Genomic DNA, 20093 nt, shown 5'->3' on the forward strand with positions numbered 1-20093 from the left:
CCTGCGGGGCCGCGGGGCGGAGACCGACCGGAACCTGGCTCCCAGGAGCCGGGGGCGGGACGTGGGCGGGCCTTGGCCTTGTTTGCTGGTGCCTGGTGGCCTGACTGAGCTCCTCCTCGACCCCGCCCCGGTAGGTTTATCTTGTGACTACGGCGGCCGCTGCTTCCTTCCTCGGGCTTGGAAGTTCCTTAGCAGCGATGCGTTTCCTGACTGCCGCGTTCCTGCTCCTGGCGCTCAGCGCCTCCGCCCTGGCAGAGCCGGTGCATTACTTGGATTGCGGTGAGCCCCAGACCAGTCTGAGGTTCCCGTGCTCTCGGCGGGAGCCTCCGCTGGAACCTCGCGCTGAGACCCCGATCTAGGTTGGGCGTAAACGGCTAGGCTCAATCTTGGGACCCCTCGTGGAGTGGGTTCGGGTCGGGGAGAAGGTGCCAGACTCGAGGAAACTCGACCGCTCACAACTTTGTTTCTGCCCTTCGAACGCGTGTTTGGGGTCCCTAGACATTCCTGGAGATGGATGGACCTTTGGCTGAAGTTTTCTGAAGTTTGTAGGTCAGACAATCGAAGGTCCATAGACAGCGCAGGGGCTGAAGAGTAGGGCACAGAACTTTCATTTTTGCCTTCTATCTTGGATGACCTTTCTCTCCCCACTCTGTTTGCTTTTCTTTTTAATTTACCGTTTGCTGACAAGTCAAAAGTCCGTTCTTTTCATCATTCATTCCGTTAGCGTTTTCCTTTGGGCTATGGAACTTTGTGGGTTTTCCTATCTATAAAACTCGTGTTTGTGGTCACAGCTTGTGACACATTACCCCTTCTTGCCGCTGTAGTGGGAATCTTTACTGGGAAATGCTAAGGGTGGTGGGAAGAAATTGTGAGTTCATTCAGTCAAGTCTATGTAATTAATTGTTCAGCTGAACTTTTATGAAGTGAAGAGGTGCAGTAATAAGTGAAAGAGGCATGAAACTAATTTTATAAAATGTGTGAGCTGGAAGGAAACTTGGAGATCATACAGTCAGCTGTTGAATTCCAGAAATGTTAGGTAACTTCCTAAAGTCACACAGCAGAATAGAAACCAGTATAAGTTCGTTCCTTTATATCCAGTTCCCAAGTAATAGTGATTGCTCAATAGATATTTGTTGAAAAAGTAAATGAAGAAATAAATCTTGTCTCCACTATGTCATCAAAATGTATGTTGCAGCAAAAGCAAAGTTTGGGGCTAGGGGACAGGCTGATTAAGGAATAAAGGCTGCTGACCTATTAATACTTGGCAAATGTGGTGCCACTGACCAGGGAGACTGGTACCTGAAAGACGCTGAAATTGCCTCAGGTTACTGCCTTTACCTCCATTAAATTTAGTGGCCGACACTTGGATGAAGACACTGTATTAATTCATTCAGCCCTCACAATCTGTTTTACAGATGAGGAAACAGGCACATAGAGTACCTTGCCCAAGTTCTCACAGCTAATAAAACGAGTGTGTGTTTTGAGGTACTTTGGGCTTCTGTGGTAACATTTAAAGAAAAAAACAAACAAACACCTGACGAAACCTAATCCAGACTCTTTCTACTCATTTGAAAATAGCAGGCAAGAACTTACAGGAAGGAGATGTCGGTTACAGATTTTCAATTTACTTTTGAATTGGGAAATACAAAGTAAAAACTTCAGTGCCCATATCAAAAGTTTTTTTTGAGTTCCCCTGTATGCCCCCTTTTCTCTGGAGTGGCATTTGCTGGAATGAGAAATAGGGCCAAGCAAAGTAGTTTTGCAAGTTTTTACAGGTTAGGAGTGAGGAGTTTGTTCTGTTGACACTGGAAGTCTAAGAACTTGTCACCCAAAAAACCAGATGAAGGAGCTATGAGTACTACTCTTTACTGAGTTCCTTCTACATCATGTGATCCAGCCTTGAACGAAGCCAGTAGAAGCTAGATATGGAAATTACAGCATAAGCACTGATTGTTAGTAGGTTGTTGATTAGAGTTCTGCATGGTTTTTCCCCTGTCCATGGAATATAGTACAGAGTGGAACAGAGTGCTTAGAGAAGAGAATTCTTGAGTGCATAGTTTGAGAACTTTGCCATGATGAAGAAGCAAGTTTGGGTTAAGGGACTGCAACATATTTATGTACAGACCTCACTGGAGCAGTCGTGGTCAGTAAAATGAAACTGTTCTACCCAAGAGCAGGCATAGGCTGAGAAAGCAGAGGGTACCACCTGAGTTTCTCCATTCGTATCCCACAGACCTCCAGGATGAAGCTAACCTGGCAACTATAAGCAGATAATTTGCTCTCAACCCTAGGTTTGCTCTCTGTCTTCATGCATTCAGCTTTTGAGACAGAGTCCTTTCTATCAACTGGATCCATGATGTCTACCTACAAAGTATATTTGAGATGAGGGTCTCACCTTGTATGTCAAAAGGGAACATGCTTACGCACACAGGAGCAGCTATTCTGAATTAAATTTATGGACTGAATCATGATATGATGACAATAATAGCTTTATACAGTAGTATAAAGTTTCCCCCCTTTTTCCACTGGAAATATATTCTAAGATCCCCAGTAGATTCCTGAAACTGGATAGTACCAAACTCTATATATATATATACACACACAATGTGTTTTCCTATGCATATATACCTTTTCACATAAAGGAGGCACTTTATGGCTTCTCTTTGGCATATCTGAATTTCCAGCATCACTACTCTTGTTCTTTGGGGCCATTATTAAATAAAGTAAGAGTTACTTGAACACAAGTACTGTAATGCCCGCATAGTCAGCTACTAAGTGCCTTGCTGGGCAAAGATGAGTCATGTTCGGGGCGGGATGGAGTGGGATGGTGTGAGATTTTATCACGCTACTCAAAACTTAAAACTTACAAATTGTTAAAAAACAACAAACAAATTGTGAATTGTTTATTTCTAGAATTTTCCATTTACTCTTTTTGGACCACAGTTTATCATGGTTTACTGAAACCATGGAAAGAGAAACAGCGCATAAGGAGGACTTATGTATAGCATGACTGTGTTCCAAACACTTACCTCAGAGTTATATGCCTGTTAGCTCACCTACTCTATGAGGTACTACTATCCCCGTAGAGGTTAAGTGGCTTGCCTGAGGTTGCACAGTAAATAATGGAGCCGGTGAGACTTCAAATGCCGACATCAGGTCCCAGAGCCTACCTCTCAGCGGCAACAGCTGAACTGCAGACCTTAAGCTTATCCTGTTACAGGCGACGGTAACTGCCCGTTCACTTGTACTCTCTCCCATTCAGCCGTCCAGTGTCAGGGGTCTGGATGAGATAAGAGGATTTTGAAAGATTTGTATTAACTTAACTTTGGTCATTCATTGTGAATGAACAGTACTTTTGTCCTTTTTTAGACTGAAATTAAAACAAAACCACACACCCTGCCTCAAAGATACTTATTTTGAAGAACACAGGTTTCCAAAGTGGAGCATACACATCTGTATCTTGCAGATGAGCGCTTACAGTTGTTCTCACTGGTGGGGGCATACAAAGCTTGGAGACCGCTAATCTGGAGAGATACCGTGACAGGACCCAAAGACGGTGGGGACGGCTGTGACGGGAGCCGTCACTTGTATGACATGTGTGCTGCTTTCAAATCTGTGTGGGGATGGAAGGAGGGGTGGGGATGATTTTCTGTGGTGTAGCCCACCCCCTGTTATACAGCAGGGGAGCTGGCCAGGTATACGTGATAATTTCCTTAATTCCCCTTTACCCATCAAATGTGAACACTGTCCTGGAGACCACAGAGGGTCAGAAGAGAAAGAACTCTCCATAATTGGGAGAGCAGAGCATCTCCCCATTATGTAGGGACAGCCTACGTGGTTTATTTCTTCTTTTATTTCAACTCCTTTTCTTCTGCAGGTTCCGGAGTTGGCGTCATAAAGGAAGTGAATGTGATCCCATGCCCTGTGCAGCCCTGCCATCTGCAGAAAGGACAGTCTTACACTGTCAATGTCACTTTCACCAGCAGTGAGTAAAAGTGGCTCTTACTTCAAATCCACCTTAAAGTATAACATCAATCTCAAGTATTGTCATGAGCATGGGAATGTGGGGGAGGGAAATTACAGTCAAGAATTCTGTGACCTCCCTTCCAACCTGTGTAAAGCCAGGATTTGCTATACCGTTAGACACCCTTCTTATATGGGGTTCCTATATGCCTGTTTCCTAGAGTCCATACTCCCTTTAAGCAAAGAGAGAAATTTCCATGTGTTCACAGGTGAGAGAAGACAGCTTGGCTTCTCTGTGTCCTATTTGGGACCATATTGCACAGTAGGCTTTTATGGGAATGTCAGCTCTGTTTAGCTACCAACTGCAGAGTATTATCGGTATAGAACCCAATTCTGTAGACTTTGGAACTCCTCCAAAATGTTATTTTAAGCACTATACTTCCACCTATTAAGTCTGTGTTCTGCCTCAGAATACCAGAACAGTTCATACTTAGCCTCTGTGAGGTTTAGGCAACTCAGAGGGGACCCTAGAAGCAATCAAGAAATCAGAACTTTCTACAGTTTGAAGAAATATTATTGGAACTTGTTGCCTCTAGTACCACGTTCATCACCTTCAGATCCCCAAGAATCTAGAGAAATGCAAAACCCCGATTTCTAGAAAGGGCATCTACCTTGAATCCTTCTCTTCTTATTTATCCTGGAGATTAAGACTAGACAGTCTAATAAGAAATCTCAGAGTTCCTGTCAGCTGTCTTCTAAAGCCTAAAGACAGCTCTAAGTACCAGAGTTGTTTTCTCTCCTGGGTGACACCCTGGCTTCACTATTGTTCCAAACAAAACAAAAAAAAAAAAGTACCTTCTAAGTAAAAGTAATTGCCAACCCAGACAGAAAGAAATTGCCCATGGCTTCTTGGCCTTTGGCTAAGATCAAGTGTAGTGCCTGTTCTCAGTTTAATGTCTGACGTGTCCTCTACCAAGGACAATATGTTAAATGGATTTTTGGAGCAGGGAGATGGACTAGGAGCTTGCTCCACTCTGCTCATTGACCCCGTATTACAGTAGCTCTGGGAATGGTGCACAAAAGGAGGAGATGAAGAAGAAGAAGCAGCAGCAGCAGGCCCTGGCTGGTGCGGTTCAGTGGAGTGAGCGCCAGCTGGCGAACCATAGGGTTGCTGGCTCAAGTCCCGGTCAGGGCATGTGCCTGGGTTGCAGGTCAGATCACCACTAGGGGGTGCATGAGAAGCAACCACACATTGATGTTTCTCTCCCTCTCTTTCTCCTTCCCTTCCCCTCTCTCTAAAAATAAATAAATAAATAAATTTTTAAAAGAAAGAAAAAGAAGCAGAGCCAATACTGTGGGTCTCCAGAATAACCCCATAGCTCATGACTAGTTGCCCCCCAATTTTTTTTAAAGATTTTATTTATTAATTTTCAGAGAGGGGAAGGAAGGGAGAGAGGGAAAGAAGCATCGATGTGAGGGAGAAACACAGACTGGTTGCCTCTCGCACACCCCCAGCTAGGGTCCAGGCCCGCAACCCAGGCATGTGCCCCAGCTGGGAACCAAACTGGCAACCCCTTGGTTCACAGGCCAACACTCAAATCAGTGAGCCACACCAGCCAGGGCATGGTTGCCCTAATTTTATTATGTTTTTTCCTCCTGCCCATTTTGTCATATGAAGGGTAGAGCTTAGCAAAAAATGTGCCTCTTTCTAATCTTACCCAGTTTCTAGAAGGTTACTTCTTTCTCTCCTGTTATAGTCCATGGCATATCTATGTAGACTTATTTGCTCTTCCCACATTACCTTCTGTTTTATTTTTAATTTCAATAAAAATAAAAAGGAATCCTTTGTGCAGGATTATTTGAGAATTCAAAGACCAGTCTCCTAAAAACTCTTTAAAATACACAATACACTTCGACAGAAACTGATATAAATATTAAATAGAAAGTTTACTGCCAAAAATCAATTAGTTGAATGAGTTTATCCAAGTAGCTCTGATTCTCTTGGGAAACTATGAAAGGAAGTGAAGTGGGGGTTAAGAACAAAGAAAACAACCCCCACTGATTCCTTTACTTTTTTTTTGCATAATTCAGTAATCTCTTTAACTTTTGGAGTGAATGCTTGCTCTGTTGTGTTCACAAAGGTACAAAGCATAACTACAAAGAGAAATAGACCCTAGGAATTAAGAAATACAGACTTTATGATTGGCTATCATAGCAATGCTGTTGCTTGAAAATATATCTGAATTTTTTATTTAGAGTTTGGAAATAGCCTGTTTCCTTCACCGTCTGATTGTCTTTTCTCTCTTAGACACTCAGTCTCAAGGGAGCAAAGCCGTGGTGCATGGCATTGTGATGGGCGTTCCGATCGCCTTTGCCATCCCTGAGGCCGACGGCTGTAAGAGCGGCGTCAACTGCCCCATAGAAAAAAACAAGACCTACAGCTACATGGCTAAACTACCGGTGAAGAGTGACTACCCCTCTGTAAGTGACATTGTTGTTGAGGACACTGAAGATCTTGTGACTAGATTAGATATCTGAGGAAGGGGGGCAGGAAGAAAAGATTGGAGTGGGAGTCCTTCATTTCTGGGAAGGCAAGGAGCGGAGGAAAAGGAGGTAAGTTCGACTGTTAGGAATCATGAGGTGCCGCAGCTATTTTTTAGTGTCCCTTTGTTCTTTGTCTACAGCCTCATGGTTAGCCATTTTTATATACAGTGTTTCACTGGATTCTCTTGACCGCCCTTTGCAGAGGTGATATTACTCCTTTTTTACAGATGAAGAAATTTGAGCTTCCAATATTATACAATGTGAACAGAGTCCACTCTGCTAAGAAATATTATAGTCTAGACTTAGAGCCAGGTCTTGTGGCTCTAAAACCTGTCTAGTGTTAAAAGATTTTATCACATATCAAATAGTTCAAGATTTCAAGTTGTTATACATTGTTATAAGAAAATCCTACTTTCTCCAATGATCTGTTATCAAGGGAGCAGTAGCTTGTTGGCTCCATGGCAGAGAAGTAGCTTCTTCCACGCTTCTTTCTCCCTCCACCCCCCTCCAGCCCTGACCTTCACCTCTGACTCACCCTGCTGTACCTACTTTTTTTTCTATCAAACATTTACAAGATAGAGCCTGCTGCAAGGGGCCTGTATTAAAAATACGAATCCTGATAATGGAGGAAGTAAAGGGATTACTTTTTTCAGTCATATAGAACCCAGGAGCAATCTGGCCATTTATTTTCTAGAAATGGCACATAATTAAAGAACATTTTCGGTCTCTAATGTAGGGAATCTGTGTTTAAGGGATGTCGGAGACTCTAAAGGTCAGGGACAGATTTGTAGAGTAATTTGCTGGGTGGCCATATAATCAAGGGTACCTCAGGGCCTCAGTTACTTACACAGAGTGTCTAGTTAGGGCCTGCTATGTAGTAGGCACTTTATATGTGGTAGTTATTAAGTGAATTACATTTCATTTGAAAAACAGCTTAAGCTATGGTGATTTAAGTACTAAGTAAAATAGTAATGTGTACCTGTCTTGAAAAACAAGGTTCAAGAAGCCTGGGTATCACTGTCACTCAAATATTGTGTTATAAAGAAACAGTTGAGCACGAAAGAGATGTAATAACAAACAAGCTAACATCCACATAAGAAGGAACTGGCAAAGTGTCACTGCTTTATTAAGAATTAGAAGGGGCAGCTCCCAGTACAAGTTTAACAAGTCAAGGCAGAGATCTCTGGCAAGGTATATTATCAAAAACAGTTTAAGGAAGTTAACTGAAACTGTATGCTATTGCACAAAGGGTTGTTCCTGAAATTACTCATATAATGGTAAACTTCTTTAGACATCCTTTGTGCTTTGATATTTTTGTTTCCAAGTTACAAGTAAGTTTCCTTATTCCTAACAGTCTCTGCTCTTTGTGGTTACAGTTGGAAAAAGCTGGGTCAGATTGCCAAATACAAGAGAAATTGTCTAAATGTAAAATTATTTTTTCATGTAAGCCTTCATTTATGTACCATTGACCCAAGATGGGAAAAGGTGCTCTAGAAATTATATTTGGTAAGTTAAGTAGAATAGTATGTGGTGCTAACACCAAAGCGTAGCTGTAACTGGGTTCCTCCTTCTAGACTTAAAGACACAGGGCTTGTCCACATCCCAAGCAGCTTTCATGGTGGTGTGATTTAAGAAAAAAGTCACAAGCAACTAGGAGATCTGTTACCATGTACATCTAGGATTCATAGTTAAATCAATTCTGGATTGACGTGAGGTCCTAGTTTTATTTTTCCCCCAATTCTTTTTCTCTTGCTCCAGATAAAACTGGTGGTGAAGTGGGAACTTCGAGATGACAACGACCAGTGTTTCTTCTGCTGGGAAATCCCAGTTCAGCTTGAAAACTAGAGCCGTTTGATACCAGTATGTCCATCTGGGGGTGAGAGAGAGAGAAGAGGAAAAAGCAAATCTAAGCTAAATCAGTGCCATAAGATGAAAGGAATTTCTAGACTGTTGTTTTATGCCTCTCAGCCTCCAGCCGCAACTAAGGCCCTGTTTCCTGAGAGCTCAGAACTGCTGCCCTGTAATAACTTGTAAAAGGGTTGAAGGAAAGGAGAAAGAGAGAGAGAGAGAGAGAGACTAGAGGGATTGCGAGAGAGAGAGAGACTAGAGGGGTTGATTTAATTGTCCTCAGTGACCTTTGCTGTTGGAATAAGGAGGGTCCAGCCAGGCAGGACCAGAATGAGGCTGCTTAGGACCAGAATGAGGTTGCCCTGGGGTTATCGGCCCTTGCAGCAAGGAGAGGTTTCAGACCATGTTCCTCTAGCTAGGGTATTACATCTCCAAGTGCTTCATTGAGTTCATTGCATCTGGCCAACAAACCTGCTGACTTGACAGCACCTCCAGCTCCGCTGCTTCAGCAGTGATGACTTGTTCTGCAGTGGTATCCAGCGCTTCGCTGGAGGGGGGTGGTCTGCGACAGAAAGTCAGCTCTGGGTGGCTGGTTCTCTGGTTCTCGCGTGTCTCCTTTTCTTAGGTGGTTTTCATTAAATGCAACACTTAATTAGCAGATGTTTTGTTTTTGTTCTTTTTTTTACCATTAATTTGTGACTTCTTTATGCACCTGGAAGAGTTCCTTTGAATAAATAAAAACGTGGCAGTCTTCCATATTTGTGCTTAGGCCACCTGCTTTCTTCAGAGTATTTCCCCTGGATCCATGGAAGGTCCCAGAGTGCAGTAAAAACACTACTCTCTCAGAAACTGCCTTTTTTCCCTCCTCTTGTCCAGTTAGACCTTACCTATCTATTTTATACAAAATGACCTTGTTTTGCTTTATTTTGCATAATCTTATACCACCAAGTGTGCTTGCAATAAGCAGGGGAAGCCAACATCACCTCGTTGAATATTTGAAAGGTCAAGGAAGTGAGTTGAGGCGGAGTAGTGGGGGGAGTAAGGTCATAAGATGGCATGAAGCATAGTAGTCTTTTGGGAACCTTCTGCTATGAGGAAAGCCTAGAAGCTTAAAAATGAAATGTGAAGTTGCAAGTAATGGCTAAACTAAGTCTTAGAATTTCCTCCTTTTGGAGCACAAGGATAATCATGGGGCATATATTTTGCCTCCTACTTTAGCCAGTGTAATACTAGCATCTGGCCGTCGCAGGGATTACAACCCTATTCACGTGTGAATTGGGTGACGTGGGCCTTGGAAAGGTTAGGCTGTCTATACAGCATATCAGTCATTTTGTTCCCGTTCTTTCCATCTCACTGCTTTCACCAGGGCCTTGGATTTCTTTGGCTTGGGAGTTTCCCAGAAACACCACTAGGGGACAGCCCTAGATGGGGAATAAATTTATCAACAGCCAAGATTTACTAGTGAATTCCCGGAGCCATCCCGCCACTGTGCTCTTCAGCTAAGCCCTTTCGTGCACCCCATCACATTGTGTCCAGAGCGGCAGCCCGCTCTCTCCCCATGAGGGACCCCGGCTGTGTCAGACGTCCAAGGGGTTCTGTAGTCTCTGGCTTCAAACTACCAGTAGCCGGATCCTGATTTTGCCAAAGAATAGGACTGTCAGTATGGCCTTTAAACCCCTTAACTTCTCTGGTGCTTCAGTTTCCTTATCTGTTAAATAGGGATGATAACAGTAGGGATATGAGGATTAAATGAGATCATGCGCCTAATTCCCCCAGGCATGTGGCACAGACTCAGTAAATGCTAGCAGTTATTCTAGGAGAAACATTGTTCATCTAGAAACATCAGAAAAAATCAAAATTCAATCCAATGTGTGGTGTGTTGCCTCAGAAAAACAAGGCTGTCCTCTGTGCACACAACTTTTTGATGGTGCCTGGAAAAGCTCAGTTCTCATGTGTGTCTGCTCTCTTGCTATTCCCAGAAGACTCCTGTCGTTGAGCTCCTTTGAGGCTAACGGCTACCTATCCACGTCACACTCCTGCCCTCATATGTGAAATGCCAGAAGAAAAGCAATTCAGCTAGCGTGTGCCCTTCAGTTCGAGGAGAAGGGTAATGCAACAGTTTATAACTGTACCACCCAATGGGAGGCTACATGGAGCCTGTAGCAGTGAGCTGGCTAGGGCTCCTGTGGGGGGGTTAGTTTGAAAGGTCATTTTCTGTACAGGCCATTCACAGGTGCTGCCCCCCGCCAGGTCATTAAAACATTGAGAAGCACTGCACTTAGGCTGTATAAAAAAGGTCACGTTCTTTCCAATGACAGTCTCGTATTTTTTCTAGTCCACTAAGCCATGGAGGCTTAGACATATCTCTCTGGCATAAATTCCAGACGCCAATCATTAAAAAAAAAAAAGAGGCACCCCTGCTCACAGAATAAAGGGGACACAATACCAAGTGTCCCCAGTTTGGTAGAGGGCTAGGTGGGAGGCCTGGCATTTAGTCAGGTTAGGCTAATAAAAATCAAAAAAGCATGGAGTAATTTCCAGTCCTCTTTGGTTTTGAACTCTTAGTTGACGTCTGAAAAGAAACAAGTTCATCTTAATTATACTTACTGCAAAGGTTGATAAAACAATCTGTTCCCTGAGAACACCCACGGATGTAGGAAGAGTGGCTTGACACAGGTGAGGTTCAGGCTAAGGGAAGATGATCTGGAAATAGCCATTCCCATCAGACAGTCTAAAAAGCAAAGACTGCTTAAGGCACTGGGTTGGTGTGAGGACAGGGTCGCGGGACACGGGAAGAGCGCTGACGCAGATGAAAGGGTTATGCGTGAGAAACGTTACCATGGCGGTAGTCACCTGGAGCAAGTGTTTTTCCCAAGGGCCTTTTGGGAAGGACACAGAATGTGAAGTAGGGCTTGGGGATTTAAAGTCCTGGCATGCTTGGTTTGGGGGCGCGGGGGGTATGTGTTGGGAATGGGATGGGCAGTGTTGTGTGACCTGAATTTGAGGTTGGCGCTGGATTTCCACAGATGCTGCCTAAAAGAATCTTTAGGCGAGTTGAGTCATTTTGGATGGTTGTGTCTTTTTCTGTGAAGAGAATCCCCTGGCCCATCCCTCAAATTTTAGACTGAGTCCTATTCATTTACAGCTGTCAGTTGACTAGCAACTAAACGGTCTGGGTGTTGGTTGCCATGGAAACAGTAAAAGGGCCCATTGCTATGGGAACCTACAGTGCTCTCCAAACCGGGGGTTTTGTTCCTAAAAAGTAGAGGGAAGGGCAGGGGTGGAGCCCACAAGATGGGCTGCACACTTGGCTCAAGGGTCCTGGTAGAGAGTGAGCAACGTGGGGAGCCTGGCTGGCTCCTTAGGTCCGTGGCAGACGAGCAGTGACTTCTTCCACTTTCTGCAGGTGTTCCCCACCTGTCCGCTCATCGCCCCGTGGCAGCCACAGAGCCCAGATGTTTGCTGTCCCAAATGGAGAGTAAGGGCATGAGATCCCGAAGCAGGCCTAGCATGTCGGTGCTTCCACCCCTCCTCTGCTCGGGCTGAGAGAGGGAGAGCCTTGGCTCCTCTGCGTGGCCAGCTGTTCTCCGCATGTCATGTGTCCCCGATAAGCAGCCACCAGGTGAAAGAATCAGCTTAGTTCTTACTGCCAATGGGTCAGACCAATAAGGAGCTTGGCAATGGATGGCTGCTGGCCTTGAACATGGCAGAGATGCTGGGGGTTCCGGGTGAAAGAACAGAAGGACAGGCAGGCGACTGCAGTCTCTGTTGCCAGCATTAGAGAAATTCAGTTCTTTGCTCTCGAACCCCTACCCGTCCACCTGCCTCCACAAAAGGGGGCACGGCAGATGGTGTAAATATTAAAGACGAGGTTTGACCGAGGTTCTCAGTGGATGCGCACAACAGGGGTAAGGTTCTTTTCTGGGTTTTGCAATCAAGATAAATAACTTACATCAGTGTTTAAGATGACCTGCTGAAACAAAGGGAAACATTCTGTGGCTCTGCCATTAACTGCTATTAATGCATAACGTCCACATTGAAGAGATCGGGCTAGATAATCTCTAGGGTCTCTGTCAGAGCTAGCAGCTTATGATTCATTGAGACTGTCAACAAAAGACTGTCTAGCATATGAAAAAGTTTTATTTGAGTTTTATGGTGCCACATTTTGAGGACATGCCCAGAAACAAGATATCAAAGAGTGGAGAAAATGCTCCAGAAATGGCAGTTTTGCAGCTTCTTTTATTCATTAGAATCAAAGGAGAAAAAGAAGGATGGTTACATGAAATCCACTGGTGGTAGATTAGGAACGTGGGAGAAAGCAAAGCAGGGAAATCTGTAGAAATAGATTTTTTTTTAAAAAGTGGAGAAACGCATACTTCTTTTATTGCATTGGTGGGTACAGGAGTAGTTAACATTTAACATTTACAGCACATAGAGATGGTATGTGAGGAACAAGATAACAATGAGAGGCTCTGTGGTCTCATGCTTGTGCTTTGAGGGATCTAAAAAGAGAAAAATTACTCTTCTCATTTCAAAAGTATATCTTAGATGTGTAAGAACAATGGACAGAGCTCAGCTGAGGTAAAGAGTGGCCTTGGACATGACTACCTACCATGGTTTGCCCCGTTATGATGGTCTGATTTATGATCAGACCATCCTGTGTGCTTACTTTTGGTCACTGGGCTTGTCAGTTCTGCCAGGCAGTACCCTGAGTCCCCAAGTTTGCTACATAGTCCCTTTTTTGTTCACGAGACACTGAAGTGAAGTTTGGATGCCGCAGAGAAGGAGACACAGACTAATCATACCTGTTAAGAGCAAGGAAAACCCCTGGAGTCCATAGGGGCTTAGGACGGAGACAAAGGCCATTCAGAGACCATCTCAGGTATGTTTGGCCCATGGGACTTTCACCTAATTCTCCAGAATTCTAAAGTGTATGGTCTTGAGCCCTGACTTGTGTGGCTTAGTTAGTTGGGCATCATCCTGCAAAGTGAAGGGTCACTGGTTTTATTCCAAGTTAGGGCACATACCTGCATTGCAGGTTCAGTCCGTACTTGGAGCGGGTGCAAGAGGCAACCAATCGATGTTTCTCTCTCACAACAGTTGTAAGGTTTCTCTCCCTCTCTTTCTCCCTCCCTTCTCTCTCTAGAAATAAATAAAACCTTTTTTAAAAAAGCATTTTAAAAAATAATAAATAAATAAGCTCTAGCTGGTATGGCTCAGCGGATTGAGCGACGGCCTGCGAACCGAAAGGTGGCTGGTTCGATTCCCAGTCCGGTCACATGCCTGGGTTGTGGGCCAGGTTCCTGGCTGGGGGCATGTGAGAAGCAACCAATCAATGAATCTCTCACACATCAGTGATTCTCTCCTTCTCTTTCTCCCTCCCTTCCCCCTCTCAAAAAATAAAATCTTTTTAAAAAATAAATAAGATGTATGGTCTTGACTTTCTCTCCTCATCTTTCCTTTTCCTGCTTGGAGTTGGTCTCTGCCCCTCCCAAGGAGCTTTAGAGCCTAGGATCCTGGCACCAGAGAGAGAGAGAGAGAGAGAGATACCACCCAGAATTCGGTCTGCTCCATAGGCAACTGAGCATTTCCCCAGGGTCTGTGGGCAGGTTTTCACTGTTGGATCATAGTAGTTGTTTATAGTTTTCAGTAACAGTTAAATTTTTGGGTAACGTTTACATTTTTCAATATAAGCTGGCTTTGTATCCCACCTCCAGCTGTTTCCAGCTGATTAATTTTGAATAAGCTATTTAACATCTTTGTGTGTGTGTGTGTGTGTGATGAGTACTTTTAAGATCTATGCTCTTTATTTAAACTTCTGAAGGCCTCAATTTTCTCAGCTGTAAAATAGGATAAGAATACCCACCTCAGGCGGATTTAATGATGACCTGAGGTGGTGTACGCAAAGTGCTCAGTGCAGTGCCTGACTCTAATAAGCACCTGATTATTATCACCCTCTTAGATAAGAAAAGAAGGTTGCAGCCATGGAAACTGCTCACTGGCCCAGAGTCATAGGCATTTGCCGTGGATTTGTTTCCCAGGTTTAATTCCAGGTGCCATTCAAGACTGATAGCCACCCTGATGACTCCCTCTGTGATTTGCCGTCATTAAAGTTGATTCTAATCTTCTCCTTATGACACTTAACCACATTCATTTTTTTTAAAGATTTTATTTTTTAGAGAGAAGGGAAGGGAGGGAGAAAGAGGAGAGAAACGTAGATGTGCGAGAGAAACATTGACTGGTTGCCACTTGCACCCCCCAAACTGGGACCTGTTGCACAACCCAGGGATGTACCCTCGCCAGGGATGGAACTGGCGACCTTTTAGTTCACAAGCTGGTGCTCAACCCACTGAGCCGCACCAGCCAGAGCAACACATTCATTTTCATGTATAATTTTTGTGTGTCAGCTCACCTTCCCTCTAGGCTGTAAACATATCTTTCATCTTTAAGTAAATGCCTAGAACTCAGCACTCAGCGGTTCAGTGAATTTTTATTAATATGGAAAAATGTCACGATTCTTGAGATTTTGAATCTGACCACTTAGCCCTATAGCAGCCTTGTTCTCCAAAAGGGTGGGAAGCTAACAGCTGATTTGGTTTCATTCCTCTGAAGAACGGCACATAGTGCCCTATCCTGGGTGGACAGCTTGAGCTCACATCTTGTAGAGGCCAGCTGTCATCTGTGTCTAGGATTCATTGACAACACCAGCTTGTCTCCAGCCTGCAGGCTCCCTGGCCCTGGGCTCAGGAGGAAATGGCTCCCCCTCCCTCCTGGCTGCTGTCTGTCTCCAGTTCAGTTCAGCAAGCCTCCTGCCTCCCCACTGCTCCGGGCTGCTCCTGCCTGGGTCATGGCTCTGTAGCTGCATGTGGCATCAGGCTCCCTCTGAGAGGGTGAGAGAAAGCAGAGCTGCTTTGCCCAACTCTCTGTCCTCTCTGGTACGCTGACTGTCTGCAGCCCCGGGCAGAACCCCCTCGGCCTCCCATCAGAGCTTCCTCAGCAGGAACAAGGCCCCAGAAACTATCCACAGCATCTCCCAGACTATGGCCACTGAGAACCATCTTCTTGCAAGGTGGGTAACAGAGAAAGTGCTGGGTAAGGAATAAAGGTAATGGAATGATGCCCTGGCTGGTATGGCTCAGTGGATTGAGTGCCGGCCTGCAAATCGAAACGTCACTGTTTCAATTCCCTGTCAAGGCACATGCCTGGGTTGTAGTCCAGGTCCCCAGTTGGGGGTGTGTGAGAGGCAACCGCACATTGATGTGTCTCTCCCTCCCCTTCTTCCTCCCTTCTCCTCTCTCTAAAAATAAATAAATAAAATCTTTAAAAAAATAAAGGCAGTGGAATGAATGTAGGAAAAAAAGCCTCTAGGCCTGACTGATTTGCTGTGACCTTGGATGAATCATTTAGCCACTTTTAGTTAAATACCTCATAGAAGTGTTGTATAAACAAAAGGAAATGATGGGTGTGTGCCTGTAGCTTGGAAATGCAAAGGCCACTCACACTAAGAATATTAATATAGGCTAGCCAAGAAGACTGGAAATTCATCTTTTGCATTCTCCTGCTTAGTTCCTGCCAATTTGATGAACTGAACACACCCACAGAGAAACCCACAAGAAAAGCAAGGTCCTAGGTTTGATCCCTGCAAGAACAAGTTTAAGATCTGGCCGGAGGCAAATAGTGCCAAAAATGGGCCTCCCCCTCTCCCCCGGCCCCGACACGGGACCCTTACAGATGTCTAATGCAGCTGCCTCTCCTGAAATGTTCGCTATTAGTCCTGAGGGTCAGGAAGCTTAGGCAGCTGCTTACTCCTGTCACCCTGATCGCCATGCGGCCTGTAGAATTTCTTCAGGCAGGACAGTGTGCATTCCTTCAAGCAGCACTTGCTGAGCACCTGTTATGTGCCAGGCACTACGCTGAGGCCCTGGGAATGAGAAAATGAGTAAGGCAACGTCCCTGCCTTCAAGGAGCTCAGCATCTAGGGGGTGGAGCAAGCAGCAAGCCATCACTGTGATATGGTGGGACGCTGCCGTGACTGTCACATGTACAGAATGCCATGGCAACCTGAAGGCAGAGCACTGTGGGCGATTTGTTCCATAAGAGGCAGAGCCAGGTCAGGGGCTTCTGCTGGAATGGAGATGCCTGATACTGTCCTGGATCTTTATTCATCCATCCTCTATCATTTTTTCATTCACTTGACAAATGTGTGTCCCTGACCTTTGTCTTCTGAAATTTGGGGGGAAATATTTGTTGTAGTGAATTTACCTTCTCCTGAACTACTGATCTGGGTTCATTTGTTTTTACCTAAAGTTCCTCCTACTCAATTTTCTTTGGAAGTAAGTAAGCATATTTGGTTATGTCCCGACTATGCACCCAGTATATATATATACACCCAGCTAAAATTATCTATTTGGATTTTAGAGTTCTGGCCCCCACCCCCATCCAGCTCATCTGACCCACTTCCTTTCTCTCTGTCTGTGCTCCAGCCACACTGGCCTCCTTTCAGTTCCTCAAGTGGGTTGTTCTCCCTTCCCCCTGCCACGGGACTCTTACAACATACTGTTCCATCTGCTTGGAATGCTTCCCCCCTCCCCCAATTAGTTAACTTCCATTTAGATAGCTCCTACTCAACTTCCACATTTCTCACCTCACCCAGGTCAGATCACATACTTTGCTCTATATTCTCATAGCCTCCCCTCCTCTCCTTTCATGGCACAATTTAGAATTCCATGCTGATAGGATTATCTGATTAATATCTGTCTCTCCCAGGAACTTGTAACCACCATTGGTATAGAAAACATTTCCACTTTGCTCATCATTGTATTCCCAGTCTCTCATCCTTCTTAGTCCAAGGAGGAGGTGGCCAATAAACATTTTCGAATGAATGAATTAATGGAATGATATGATGACTTTTTTTGGCACTATTTGCCTCCAGCCTAAATGGTCGTGTGTCCAAAATTAAAAACAATACCAAACATAAAAACAAGGGCCAGAAGTGAACAGGGAGCCTCCTCTAATGGAGGCACAAGAAGGCAGGTTGGAGCTGGAAGTCCCAGGACTAGGGGGCTCCTGGCTGAAGGCACGGAGGGCCAAGGCAGGGAAAATTAAGAGACTGGAGCTGCCTAGCAAGGTCGGCTCTAGGGGGTGTCCTGGGACGGAGGGAGAATTGGCAAGTACTGAGTAGCTGTTACCCTGATTGTCCCTCGGAGGGTGCTTGTGTCCCTTGGGTATAAGGTAATGTGCAGGGGGTACACTAAAACAAGATAGCTGTCCATTTTCCTACTGTTTTGGTTATAGCTAGACTCACACTCAGGAGGAATGTAGGGTTGGTGGAATGGAGCATCATTTTATATTAAATACTCACATGAGTAGAATATAAATTTCATACGATCATTAAAACTCATGAGGCTTTTAATGGCATTATTAATGATTTTAACAGTAGTGCTGTGGAAGTCTGAGAAGCATTAATATCTCAAAGTACTGTATTCCAAAGGATTCTGTATGACTGAAATTTTGTAAGTCAGATATTACTAGACATGCATGGAGGTCATGCTCTCTAGAAGCAAGACTTTACTTATTCATTTTTGTACCATTCACACTCCCTCAAAGACCTAGCACAGTATCCCATAGGTAGAGTGGTTGACTGTTGAACTGACTCCATAGCAAACAGCTCTTACTCTGGTCTGTGATTTATTAATTGGATTTTATTATCAAAATTGTTCTGCCTACCCCCCCACTCTAGAGAGAGTTGGGACCACTTCTGTATCTCTCTGCAGAGGCTCTTAATAAAGAGGCTTCTTGGAGTATTGTGTCCCAACTATTCCAGGGAGGAGTTTTTGGGGGAAGGGGAGGCAACAAGAGGTGAAAGCAGGAAGTACAAGAGAATTTAACTTCCTGCCATTGTGCATAGGAAATTATTCCCTAGTTTCTCTTCATGTTTCCATTGTTACCCTGTTCACGTTGACTCCAGGAGAAACTATGAGCTCCTTGAACTCGGAGCTGGGTCTGTTTTTAAACCGAGGCACCTTGAAACCATGTGCAACAAAGACATGTTCACTGTCCACACCAGGGGCACCCGGGATCTGAGTAGACAGAACCTTGGCAGAGATAACCGTCGGCGTCGCAAAGCCATTCCGAGCCCTGTTCTCAGAGGCAGGCAAGAGGAAGCAGGAAGTTAGAAGGGCAGGTGTGTGAGGAAGGCAGGAGAGCAGCAGTGGAAACAGGAATGGTGATTACTGGGATGGATTCTCCGCAGGGGCTGTGATGAAGGAGACAGTGTTCTCAGACTTAATCGCTGCTTTTAACTCCCCCAACGTAATCTCTAATGGTCCCTGGCTGGTGCCATTCAGAGCCTCCACCCCCAGGTCCCCCCACTCTGCCTACCTGAGCAAATTCTTTCCAGCTTCTCAGCAACTCTGTATCTCAGATCCACGCCTTCCTGCCCCCTCCCTTTCCAATGCACCAGAATCCCTATTTTCAGTGTTCGGGGAAGGGGAAGGAGCAAGCTTCCCTCTTGGAAGCCTGGATACTATTTCAAGAGCTTACCTAATCAGTCACCCCAGAAGCAGCACTCTGATGAAGGGATCAGACCCACTGGCAAAATGTAGCTAGCCAAAGGTCCTGGATGACCAATGCACAGGAATTGCCAGCAAGCAGCGATGTGGTCTGGAAGGGGTGGGCCAAGCTACACTGATGTCAGGAAAAGGCTGGGAATAAGAATAGAACAGAATGGAAAAAACAAGAATCATCTGTGATTTAAAAAGGCGTGAGGTGGGGCAAGGGTTGGGGGGGTAGAATAGTAATAGTCAAGGGCATGAGATTTGTTGCGAAAGAAGTTAGAGATGAGGCAAGAACTAGGCAATTCTTCTCCACTACCTCTTTTTTTTCTTAAATTTTTTAAATTTATTTTTAGAGAGAGAGGAAGGGAGGGAAAAGGAGAGGAAGAGAAACATCGATGAGTGGTTGCCCCTCGCATGCCCACTACTGGGGTCCTTTCCCAAAACCCAGGCATGTGCCCTAACCGGGAATCGAACTGGTGACCCTTTGGTTCTCAGGCTGACACTCAATCCAGCGAGCCACACAGCCAGGGCTCCACTCCATCTCATAACCCCCGTGATAAATCATCGGCAAATTGTAACCGCGCTGGTTGCACCCACTTGAAATTGCAATCTGGCAGCCCTAAGATTGGCATTCAGGGACCGTCTTTGTCACGAAAAGCAGAATTATTGTTTATTTTGGTAAATTAATTGCTGGCAGGGAGGGTTTTCATTTTCCAACCAATACAATACAAAAAGAAATTGCAGGACTAGAAAGCACCTAAAAGTTGCCCTGGGTTAAATTGCCAGACCTACCAGAAAAAAAGCAGTGTTCCTACCATCTCTGAATTTAAGACCACAGAAGAGGCCAGGCCTATGTGCCGAGCCCAATGTGTGCGCATGTGTGGCCCCTGCGCCTTCACCCCTTAGCAGTGTGCAGACAGCCAAAACCTGCCTGCCTGCCATTCTGGGGGTGGATGATAGTGTCTGCGCCTCCCTCCAGTCCCTCCCGCAGCCTACAGGTGACGAGTGCTGCAGAGTGGCATCAGAGAAGGACACCCCATGGCCCCATCTGAGTGAAAAGGCTCTGGGAAGCCTTTCAGTGATAAGGGTCACTGCGGCCTCTGTCCCTGACACTGTCCTGCTATCTTCCCGACACTAAACCTGAACCTGGTGACCTTCCCACACAATGGTCTGTTAGTTGGC

General features: G+C 45.1%; 1 protein-coding gene and 1 non-coding gene across 2 annotated transcripts; both read left to right on the top strand.

Moving 5' to 3' along the window:
- Positions 1–122: 122 nt before the first annotated feature.
- On the top strand, positions 123–9016 carry NPC2 (NPC intracellular cholesterol transporter 2). Its single transcript, XM_054567275.1, has 4 exons — positions 123–279; positions 3878–3985; positions 6272–6444; positions 8266–9016. Exons 1-4 carry the CDS (start codon positions 198–200, stop codon positions 8350–8352), a joined length of 450 nt encoding a protein of 149 aa, XP_054423250.1. The 5' UTR covers positions 123–197; the 3' UTR covers positions 8353–9016.
- On the top strand, positions 4865–5046 carry LOC129066102 (U2 spliceosomal RNA). Its single transcript, XR_008528645.1, has one exon. It is a non-coding gene; the product is annotated as a U2 spliceosomal RNA (small nuclear RNA).
- Positions 9017–20093: the final 11077 nt, after the last annotated feature.

The sequence above is a fragment of the Pteronotus mesoamericanus genome, unplaced genomic scaffold (assembly GCF_021234165.1).
Source record: "Pteronotus mesoamericanus isolate MK-2021 breed Mesoamerican mustached bat unplaced genomic scaffold, CSHL_Meso_final contig_182, whole genome shotgun sequence".
NCBI lineage: Eukaryota > Metazoa > Chordata > Mammalia > Chiroptera > Mormoopidae > Pteronotus > Pteronotus mesoamericanus.